At 32.9% G+C, this 12113-nt stretch overlaps 2 protein-coding genes across 2 annotated transcripts; both read left to right on the forward strand.

Annotated features, from left to right (window-relative positions):
- The first annotated feature begins 872 nt into the window (after positions 1 to 872).
- LOC140891999 (protein OSB2, chloroplastic-like) lies at positions 873 to 2411 on the forward strand. The gene has a single exon (XM_073300723.1). It carries the CDS (start codon positions 878 to 880, stop codon positions 2150 to 2152), a length of 1275 nt encoding a protein of 424 aa, XP_073156824.1. The 5' UTR covers positions 873 to 877; the 3' UTR covers positions 2153 to 2411.
- A 345-nt stretch (positions 2412 to 2756) lies between these two features.
- LOC140892799 (beta-1,4-xylosyltransferase IRX9) lies at positions 2757 to 6370 on the forward strand. Its single transcript, XM_073301800.1, has 3 exons — positions 2757 to 3602; positions 4669 to 4900; positions 6085 to 6370. Exons 1-3 carry the CDS (start codon positions 2953 to 2955, stop codon positions 6202 to 6204), a joined length of 1002 nt encoding a protein of 333 aa, XP_073157901.1. The 5' UTR covers positions 2757 to 2952; the 3' UTR covers positions 6205 to 6370.
- The last annotated feature ends 5743 nt before the right edge of the window (positions 6371 to 12113 follow it).

The following is a 12113-nucleotide window of genomic DNA, read 5'->3' on the forward strand; positions in this document are numbered from 1 at the left end:
AGATAATACTGAGCAAATTAAAACAATTTTCTCTTTTCATAAGCAAAGAATGAATTGGACGAATTAAGACAAGTTATACATAAGTAACCTAACAATAATTCTATGTTCGCGTGGTTAAAACAACTATTCAACTCTTGAAGTTACAAATCTACAACTTCATAAAACATTTGATCAATATGGTAATAGGGAATGTTTGTCCTTTCTTCAATATTTTATCATGATCTCCTATGAAACTAATGATTCATGTGTGAAGCGACCGTCTCATATTTAACACAAAATAAAGAAACTCATTCAATAACAAATCTCAATAATTATAACGTCTTAATCTTTTCTTTGTAAAGTTTGTGACAAATCATCAATGATCGGTGATTCCCAAATATTCTTCATTATTGCATCTGAAATTTTCCATTTTATCTATTTTATTATTATTTTTCCTTAAAGATATATTATACACAGTATTTTTATTTTTATTTTTATCGCAACCCCTTCTCCTTGGAACCGGGTCGCCTATGGCTTCAAAGGCAAACACTTGTATGCAACCGTTGCACGGGTCATATTCGTGTGACGGGTCTCTTATATGGGTTATCCATTAAAAAGTATTACATTTTATGTCAAAAGTATTACTTATTATTATAAATATGGATAGGGTTGACCCGTCTCACGAATGAGACCGTTGCACAGGAGTGTTACTCGGCTTCAAATAATGATTCTAATTAATCATAAAAAATTTATAAGAACATCTCCAAAATTTCAATTTTAATATAATATATAGATTTTTTTTATAAAAAATGATTTTATAAACTAGTATACATTGTACAAAAAGATTTTAGAATTCTTAATTTCTTTTTCCCAAAACCTTACAGAAACCCTAATTCAAATGTGTGATTATGCTCCACTAAGTGTGCTACAGCGGGTGAAGCTAAGCTTGGATCAAGGAAGCCCCAATTTTTCTGAAGCATTTCCATTACCCGCCATGAATCTGCACCCCAGAGCCAAATTATCGACCCGTATGATTTTCCCCTCTCCGCCTCCAAGAAAACCCTTTGTTCTCCTCCGAATCATTAACACCCTGCAACGATTCAATTTCTACTCCATCGAAACCACTAGCAACATCAAAAAAACCTATCAATTCACCAAGCCCGGAGCCCGGAAATCTTCTCAGATATCACCAATCTTGAATCAGGGAATCAAGAAGCACAGTGAAGTGCTAACATCTTGGCCGAGACCAAGAGAGATTCCATACCAACCAAAAATTGCAAACTTGGTGAATTTGATCGGTCATGTCCAGACCGCTGTGAGGTTTGAGGTTTCTTCTAATGGGAAACGCTTTGCTGCCGCTGTGATTTCTCAAGCAGATGGCGGTGAAAAGAATTCTTTGTTGATTCCTTTGGTTTTTGAAGGTGATTTGGCCCATATTGTGGCGTGCCATGTGAAGGAGAATGACACTGTTTTCGTTTCTGGAAAGTTGAGTAGGGATCATCCTATGCAATTGATGTTGAATCAGTATCTCGGAAGTTTTTGTGTTTTGGCGGAAAATCTTAAGTTTGTGGGGGGATTGGAAGTTAATTTCTTGGAAAAGAGAGAAGGGGTCTTGTTCAACATGGATTCGCATATTCTAGGTCGAAATGATGGTGAAATAGTTGACAAGGTTAAGTTTAAACCAGGAAAAGGTAAAGGGAAAAGCATAAAACGAACTCGGAAGAAAAAGGACACGGAGTTGCAGTTAGATTTATGGAGGGAACTTGTCAAAAATCCTCTGCAATGGTGGGACTATCGTGATCACAAGTCTAATGGATTAATTAAGGAAAATTTCCCCGATTTTAAACAAAAAGTAACCGATAAGGGACTCTGGTTGAGTAGTGCTCCTGAATGGGTGTTGCCAGGGCTTGGAAAACTGGAATTTGACGTCAAGGTTATTGGCGAAAGGCCTGGTGAAATGGACAGACCAAGTCAACTTGACAGATCTTGGAAGAATTTGGTTGAAAATCCAGATAAATGGTGGGACAATAGAGCAAACAAGAGAAACCCGAAGGGACCAGATTTCAAGCACAAAGAGACGGGTGAAGCATTATGGTTAAGCAGCTCGCCAGCCTGGGTGTTGCCTGGTTTACCGCCTTCAAGATATGTTCGAAGATTGGTAATTCATACGTGATTCAATTTCCACCTTGTATATGCCTTTACTTTTTGTGGCATTGCCTCGCACATATTTTCCTTTCTTGTTAAGGAAGTCGTTCATTTTCTTGTATACCAACATTCTAAATCATGTCAAACGTGTGTTAGTTAATGAATCATTTTCCAACGATTACTACTTGTTTTGGATTGCTTTAGATGTCAATCAAAGCTCTTAACTCACAAAAAAAAGATTTTATCCCTTTCAAAGACAACTTTTTTGGGTATTTTTATATACACCGTATTGTGTTCATTCTTTTGTATCCGCAGTTAGTGACGGAGTACAAGAATTAGTATTTGAAGCTTTGAGCTGTGAAGTATATTCAATTATCCTTCAAATGATAGCACAAGAGTTCAAGTTTTTTCTACTAATTTTCATCATTATAAAAAAAATGAAAGAAAAATAAATTAGGTGGATGAATTTACATCTCAACAACTATTTGGTGCAAGGGAGCAATTATTTTTTATTTTATTTCTTATATGTCAAGGCATGACCCTGTCAAGCATAGCCTAGCCAATTAAATAACTCCATTCACTAACAACCATATGATTCAATTCACCTATATTAAATTCTTAATCATTATATTTTGTATCCCGCCATATTTAGAAGCGTAATTATTATTTGCGTTACTTCTGTTTAAGATTCTTGAATTTGAACACAAATCCCACATCATTACATCCCTCCCCTCTCCCAAATCCTTCATTCTCTTCCTCAAGAACTTCCCAACTGTCGGAATCCGGTAAAATCTGGAGAATATTAGTTTTTTACTCAATTCTTGGACTATGGCATCTCTGGAAAGATCAAAGAAGAAGATGCACTTATGGAAGAAAGCCATAGTCCATTTTATACTATGTTTTGTGATGGGATTCTTCACTGGATTCGCCCCAGCCAGTAGAGCCTCGATCTTCTCGGGCCATGTTGCAGCCCCAAAAACCGTAGAAGTTTTTCATCAGACAAAAACACAGAATCTCAACAGAAGTTTGTTGGACGAGAGGCAAGAACTAAAAGCGCACGTTCAGAACTTGAAAAATGAGGTAATGTCAGAAGAGGAGGATGAGGAGGAAATTCAAGAAACCGATTCGAGGAGATTGGTGATTGTTGTTACTTCCACAAGTAGGAGAAATAGGCTTCGCGAGGTGCTGCTTTTAAGACTTGCCAACACACTGAAGCTGGTGGCTCAGCCGTTGTTATGGATTGTTGTGGAACAGAAGTCTGACGAATCCAAGGTTTCAGAGATGCTAAGGAAAACGGGAATCATGTACAGACATGTTGTGTTCAAAGAAAATTTCACAGATTTCGATTCTGAAATGGATCATCAGAGAAATATTGCTCTTAATCACATTGAACATCACAGATTGAGTGGAATTGTCCACTTTGCAGGGCTTTCCAATGTTTATGATCTCAGTTTCTTCGAAGAGATTAGAGCAATTCAGTAAGTTTTATTCTGCCAATTCCTGAATTATTATTATTATTTAATTATTTTTTTGTAAATTCATCTTTTCGTGTCATAGCTTTTTTATGTGCCAACCGTAATAATTTGTCCCTGAATTATCTTCTTAATTAACTTGAAACGGTATCGAACATTCTATAAAATATCATAGTCCATATTTTATTTTTTGACAATTGTTATAAGGTATCTAGTATTGATGAAGCTATTATAATTTTTAGTTATTCTTCCTATTTTCTTTTAAAAATTCAAGTTTGAAAATTCTCATTCTCAAATATATATAGATATATAGATAAATAATATTAGAGGACTGTGGTTAGTGTGGGTTGCAGTAAAATCTCGGTTTTAGTAAAGTCTGAAAACTCGTCACCGCTATCCTTATATGCACACCTGATAAACCATCACACTTTATTGCAACTTTATTGCAACTCACACTGGCCATAATTCTCTAATATATTTCTTTAATGCAAGTTGACTTTATGTATTAGTTGAACCCAAAATCTTTATTGAATGTGTGTGTATATTTCAAATACCACTTGAAAAACGCAGATTAAAACTCAACTCTAAATTTGAGATACTCGAGAAATTCTATGCTACCTTTGGGGTTGCTACCCCAAGGGCAGATCAATGGTGTAGATTGATCTGCAGATCAATTGATTTGATCTGCAGATCAAATCTACACCATTGATTTGGTAGCCCATCTGCCAGCATCGAATCACCCGAGATACTCACTCTCTTTTTTATTTGTTTATAAGTAGGTTTCATGTAGGACAGTTCATACATATAGTGAAAAAATATATTTTCACCATAAAAAAATAATACTATTATTACATTGGTCGGATCGATTTTGAATCCATCTCACAAAATTTATCTATAAAACAATCTCATAAAAATATTTATGTTTATTTAATTAGGCTAGAGAACAATAATAATTCTAACTATCTTCATGGATATTTATCTATTACAATGACAACATTGGAAAATATATTGTTTAATCTTTATCATTAGTTATAATTTGTGATAAAACGAGCGGAATGGATTTGATTTCCAGGGCATTTGGAACGTGGCCAATAGCGAAACTATCAGCAAACAGGAAGAGGGTGATAATCGAGGGGCCGATTTGCAATTCTTCGGAAGTTATGGGGTGGCATTTGAATAAAATGAGCTATTTAATAGATACAACACCACCCTCTATCCATATCTCAAGCTTTGCATTCAATAGCTCTGTTCTTTGGGATCCTGAGAGATGGGGACACACTTCATCTGTTCAAGATGCATTGCAGGTACATTACATCTTACTTATCTTTTTAAAGAAGAGCATCATATAGTAACAAAATTAAAATTAAAATACCCTTCAAAAATTAAAAAAAAATAAAATTTTTATCCCTATTTTAAACTTCATTTGTCCATTATAATCTTCATTTTATGATTTAATTTTATTTTCAAATTTAAATTAATTTGAAACAAATATATAATACATATATACAATAAATAATATTAATATTTTAATAACACACGCAACTTATTTTATTTTTAACTTTAAATTGATTTGTAACAAACATATAATATATGTATATAATAAATAATATTCATATTTTAATCACACAAGCAGCACATGAGCAGACGACTAGTATATATATATATATATATATATATATATATATATATAGAGAGGAATTTTCAGCTGCACAACCATGTTTCCCCACTTGGTCCGCTACAATTAAAACCCGGTAGTGGGTTTTAGTGATGCGAAAAAAAACAAAAACCACTAAATCCACTACCGGGTTTTAGTGGTCGCGGACCAAGTGGGAAAACATGATTGGACAACGAAAAATTTCTATATATATATATATGTGTGTGTGTGTGTGCGCGCACGTGCGCAATACAATATTCAATTTTTTTAAAAGAATAAAGCAATTTTTACGTGACGGGTATTTCTAATTAATTCAATCTTGTGTCGCACGTCAATTTATATTATTAGTTTCCTTATATTTACGGAGAAATTCGACACGTATAATATTGCACTTATTAATATAAGGTGGTTTCTTCATGTATTTTTAGAGTAGATCTTTTGTTAGATGATTTATGGAACTATATCCGTGAAACGGATCAATCTGATTCATATTTTCGCAGTAAAAAATAATATTTTTAATTAATTTGATTGGATTAATAGAGTTTTATATAACAAAATTGATTCAGGAAACAGTTTCATAAGATGTTATGATTTTGGGTTTTGGCATCAGTTCTACACTCGATAAATTTATTTCAATATAGTTAAATTTGACTATTTTTTCCTTCCCATTTCTCCTGGTTATTTATATGAACTTATTGGCCTGTAAAAATTTTTAATGTTAAGTTGTGATATTTTAATGTTTAGACTTGACTTGATATATTTTAAAAATACCACTTTTCAATTTAGATTCTCATGTCTAAACTCCTTTTTTTTAAAACAAAAATTTAATTTCAGGATTCACTAAAATTTGTTGAAAAAGAGGTTCTTGAAGAGGAAACCAATTTAAAGGGGATTCCAGCCGAGAGTTGCTCTAATGTTTTGCTGTGGGACCTTCATATTTCCTCCGAAAAATAGAACATTGTCATCAAATATGGCGATAGACCAAACGAAGTTTAGCAGAAATTAATAATGTGACAAAAATATTTCACATTTTTTATTAGTTTGTAACAATAATTATTGCCTTACCCTTATTTTTGCAACCCTTTGATATTGGTTTTTTTGTATTAGAAAGAATCGTATATCTTTGGCTGTATTCTTCATTGTAACCCTTTAGAAGGGTAAATTACTAAGTTGTATACATCTTTATCAAATCTCAAAATAGCTGATAACCTCTTTTTACGAAAATAAATGGCATTTAATAATTCTGATAATGTGTAGTTGAATGTATAAAAATTTTCATTAAAACCATACAACATGCATGTGTTTTTACCATTAAAATGTGAGTTTTTCCAACAAGACACTGAAAAATGATCAGAGAAATAAAATGACCAAAAAATTAAACGTAAAAAATTAATGTAACTTATATTCGTTTGTACTGATTAGATTTAAATTATATGTCTAAGTTTTAGCATTTAAATGGATCATTAACAACGTACACCCAAGTTCTTCATCCGTTTGCTTATAAGAAGATGTGATGTTGTGTACCACATTTCATTGGTATGGACATAGAGATATTTCATCATACAGATTAGTGTTCATACAATGAGTTCACTGTACCCTCCCTCTCGGACTTCTCAATTGGCTACAAGGGCGGGTGGAGGGGGTGACAGCCCAGGTCTGCTTTGGCCCATGTAGATATATATCTTGTTTTTTAAACCAAATTTTTTTATGTCTTTAGCCAAAATTGATTATAGCCCAGCCCATATAGATTTATTATTTTTGATATATTATATAAATTTTATAAATACATTGATATTTCAAAAATTTTAGCCACTTTTTACTTTATTTCTGGCTCAGCCTCTGATTGGCTATCATTCATCGAGTGGATAAGTCCGTGATTATGGTCGTACACCATTAGTCCTTTTGACCAGAGACAAAACTGAGGCTTTACATGCTACGACTGTGCTTTGACTCGTTTACCGACTCCATGAAGGTCAATCAGATGGTGAGATTGGGTACAGTTGCGACACATGTAGGAGCCAGTGCATTGTAGTCGGAAATTCACCGCTCACCTATGGGTGTGGATATCCTATATGATCTTATAAGATAATAGTGCATGAAATCTCTTACCATAGTATGAAATATGCATTAGGGTAAAGTGTCACGTCCCAAACTTTATTGAGTGTTACTCAAACATACATACTTAAAAATTTTGGAGAAAATTTTAAATTTTGCGGAAGTATCATCTTTTTTATTAAATAAGAGTATTAAAAAGTGCACGAAATAATGAAATCAACTTTCAACAAACTTTGCCAACATGACAATCAAATGAAAATTTAAAAATTGTTTTCCCTTCATCAGAATAAAATAATTGTTTGATAAAATCTCATCCAAATACCTCGCACTCATGCATCGCCCACTGGACCGACCATAGCTCCTTTTCATGTCCACCAACATATTCATCGATGAAAGTATCGATATTCTCGTTACCTGCACCATTCAAGTATAGTGAGTCTAAAGACTCAGCAAGAATAATGCATAAAAGGATTTTTACTAAAACAATAACTGAGACAAAGCATTAGCATAAACTTTCATGCAAAACTTAACGTGAACATATCTTGAAGAAATCATAACAATAATACATTTGGGGGTGATGAAGTATGTGTATTGTGGTAACCGTCATAATGAGTCATTCATAGTTTATGTTGTACAACAAGCATATGGCATTACGCCTGTAAACATTCATTCTTTGGATAGCCGCTCCAGAGCTCATCCCGAAGTGCATACCCCTTATAACCATCTCGTGAGCCATGTTTGGATAGCCATAGAGCCGTCAATTTGGGTTAGGTCCACCGGAGTTGGCCCGCCCCACCCCGCCCCGCCCCGCCCCGCCACACAATTTAAGTGGGTTGGGTTGAAATTTTTTCAACCCAACTAAAGGTGGTCCTAGGTGGGCCAACCCGCCTAGGCACGCGATCCGCGCGGGTTGGCCCGCGGACCTGGAGAATTATTATTTTATTCTTAAATTTATTGTGATATATGTATTTTTTTAATGAAAGTTGTGAATTTTTTTTTGTATTAATTACTTAATTTATATAAAATTTAAACGTATGAAATCAATTTTTTTTTATTAATATGTTTTTATTAATATTTATTTAAGAAATGAAATTTATAATTAATTATAATAATTTTTATTTATTTTTATATGTAGTGAGCCAACCCATGATCCGGCCCGCCTAACCCGCAACCCATCTTGGGTTGGGTTGGATTGAGGATTTCCAGCCCACCGAGATGATGGGTCGGCCCGCCCTCGACCCGCTAAAAGGTGGGTTTTTGGTGGGCGGACCCGCCCCGCCACGGGTTGGCCCGTCTGACAGCTCTAGATAGCCGCTCCGGAGCTCATCCCGAAGTGCATACCCCGTGTAATCACCACAAAACGCATAAATCATCAAAATATTTTTTTTCATGTATCGTATCATTCATTGCATCTAGGGATGTAAATGAACTGAACTGTTCGCGAGCTATTCGGAGCTCGGCTCATGAAAAAGATCGTTCGGGCTCGTTCGTTAAGCTTATTGAGCCGAGCCCGAGCTTAATTTTGAGCTCGAAAATTTTAACGAGCCGAGCCCGAGCTTAAGGATGTTCGGCTCGTTAGCTCGCGAACATGTTCGTTAATAGGCTCGGAAGCTCGAGCTCGGCTCGTTTAGGTGGCTCGTTAGCTCGGGCTTGGGCTCGGCTTGTTTAATGGCTCGTTAGCTCGGTTTGTTTAATGGCTTGTTAGCTCGGCTCATTTAGTGGCTCGTTAGATCGGGATCGAGCTCGGCTTGTTTAGTGGCTTGCGAGCTCGGGCTTGGACTTGGGTTTGGATCGTTTAGTGGCTCGTCAGCTTGAGCTCGGGTTCTGGATCGGGCTCGACTCATTTTGTTGGCTTGTGAAAATATATTAATTTATATAGTTTCTCGAACTCGGCTGGTTTAGTTATTTATATGCTCATTGAGTAAATTTAAATCTATAATATTTTAAAAATTAAATTAAATATTCCTAGAAAAAACTTGTTTTTTTTAACTAATAAAATTTTGATTTGTATTTGAAATTTATATCAAAGTATTGATATGATATAATAAATTTATTTGCTTTTAAAATAGTATTGTAAAAATTATTAATATTGTTTTTACATATATATGCACACGAAACATTTGTTTGAAATTATAAAATTGTGATAACATCATATCAAATTTTCAATTTTAAAACAAAAATTAGTATATTGTAATAAATAGAAAATTGCTGATAAGTGATAACATCTAATCAAATATAAAATAAAATTTTTTATATTAGCATATATTTCATTTATATAAATGTTCACGATATGGAGACACAAAATTAACTGAAATAAAAAATTAGTTATAATATTCGATCAAATTTCAAATTGTGAAACCAAATTCAGAATTTCATTACAGATAGAATTTATGGATATTTTCACATATATATGGATACAAAAAAATTAAGTGTAATTAAAAAATAATGATAACATTTACTTAAATTTAAAATTTTTATAGAAAAAATAGATACATTATTATGCATCAATATCGTTTGTGAATATTTTTGCACACAAAAACTAGTTAAAATAAAAAATAGTGACAATATTATATCAAATTTTGAACCAAAAAATATATATTTTATTATTTTTATTTCTTTTATTGGTAATTACGTTTTAGTAATAATTCAATATATATATATATATATATATATATATATATATATATAAAATAGAGTTTTGCTATCCTGCCCACCCACCGTGCCCACCTAATGTGCCCACCATGAGGTGACACTCAACTATTGGACGCAAAATTCATCACATCCAATAGTTGAGTGCCACTTCATGGTGGGCACGGTGAGTGGACAGGATAGCAAAATTGTATATATATATATATATATATTTGGTATCGTATGGACAACAATCTTAAGCACTTACATGGACAACAACTGATGTAACACTTTGTACATTCAATCAGTTATTATCACATGAGTTGTTAACCAACTAGGTGTCCATGATGGTCAAGTAAAAGTTTAAGGTAGAACACAAAATATCTTAAATTTCAATATTAAATATTTTTTTTTATTTTAGATTATAATTTTATGACATACTTCGGGTTATATTAACAAAATAATACAACCCTAATCAAATGGAAGGTATATAGGTTTATAATTTATATTTTATTTAGTAATTTTGTTTACAAAAATACATGCGTGTATATAGCCATGAAAATACAGGAACAATTTTTTTCATTCATTTTATACATTTTCTTTTAATGATATTATTTATCTATGTGAAGAAAAAATTAGGTATATATAATTGAGATGAAAATATTATGATCTAAATCTTATCACACATTGGTTATTAAATCATTATATATAATTAAAAAAATTTGTGGAATAATAATATCATTTCATTGGTATAGGTAATAAAAATAAGCTTATCAATTATCAAACAAATTATAAAACCAAATTTTATTATGATTAAAACTTAAAAGTTAAAACTATGAATTCACTCTTATTAAATAATATGATGTTTATATGTGATCATTAGAATTATTATGTGGAATGATGTTTTAAAACTATGTCACCATATAGGTGTCCATAAATTTGTGGTAGGGTGAAGTTTTGTTAAAATATTTTCAAATCTTAATTTAATATTTTCAAAAATTTAGTTGCAGACAACGACTTAATACATCATTTGCGAGTGGAATAACTCTTCAAAAACAACAACTTATTTTCAGAAATTGTTTTACATAATTATAATAATTACCGATACGTTAGATACGTACAAAATTATAAACGTGTTTTAACGTATTTTAAAATTATCGATAATTATAACAACTAATTATTAAAATTACCGATAAATATAACAACTAATTAAAATTACAAACGTATTTTAAAAAATGGTGGTCGCATTCAATTTTCTTCTTGCTTATATTAATTTGTGATACTGACTTTATTTTTTATATTGCAGGATGATTTTTAATTTTTATTAGAGATGATGTTGCGAAGAATGTTGGTTGCAGGATGGATTTAATTTTTATTGGAGATGCAGTTTGCACTTTTCTAATAGTTTTTCTAATTTGGGTTTTTTATGTACAATGTAATGATGTTATATTGTTATTGTGTATCGTTGTAGTGGACTGTTGCATATGACATACATTTGATAATTAATTTTATAGTTTTATTTATGTTTGTCATCTTTATTTTTTTAAGAAAAATTTAATTTTAGTTTATATAGAGATTTATATTTTGTATTTAAGCTTCACAAGCTCGAAAACGACCCCGAGCCCGAGCCCAAGCCCAAGCCCACTTAACGAGCATAATACGAGCTTGCTTAACGAGCCGGTTAAACGAGCCAGCGAGCTTGAAAACGAGCTCGTTTAACGAGCCAAACTCGAGCCAGGCTCGTTTCATAGGATAAATGAGCCGAGCCCGAGTCCGAGCTTACATATTCAATAAACAAGCCGAGCCGAGCTTTATTACAAAAGCTCGGATGGAGCTCGAGTCGAGCCCGAGCCTCCACATATACCAAACGAGCCGAGCCCGAGCCTGATACTGTTCGGTTTGGCTCGGCTCGTTTACATCCCTAATTGCATCATATCATATCGTGTCATCATCATACACCTTGTAACATCATAAAATCATGCTCTTAAACTTTTCGTGATATCATCATGCATAAAATACTTCAAAACATTTCATGATAAAATAGCTTTAATGGGGAAAAATCACATAAACATGCAATACTTAGCATAATCGATCCACGTGAGTCGTTCCGTCCGTCCCGGACATTCGAATTTGAAACTTTTTCTATGGAACATCTTAAAAACACTTAAAGGATCTTAAAA

This window comes from Henckelia pumila, chromosome 3 (genome assembly GCF_033568475.1).
Source record: "Henckelia pumila isolate YLH828 chromosome 3, ASM3356847v2, whole genome shotgun sequence".
NCBI classification, from domain to species: Eukaryota; Viridiplantae; Streptophyta; class Magnoliopsida; order Lamiales; family Gesneriaceae; genus Henckelia; species Henckelia pumila.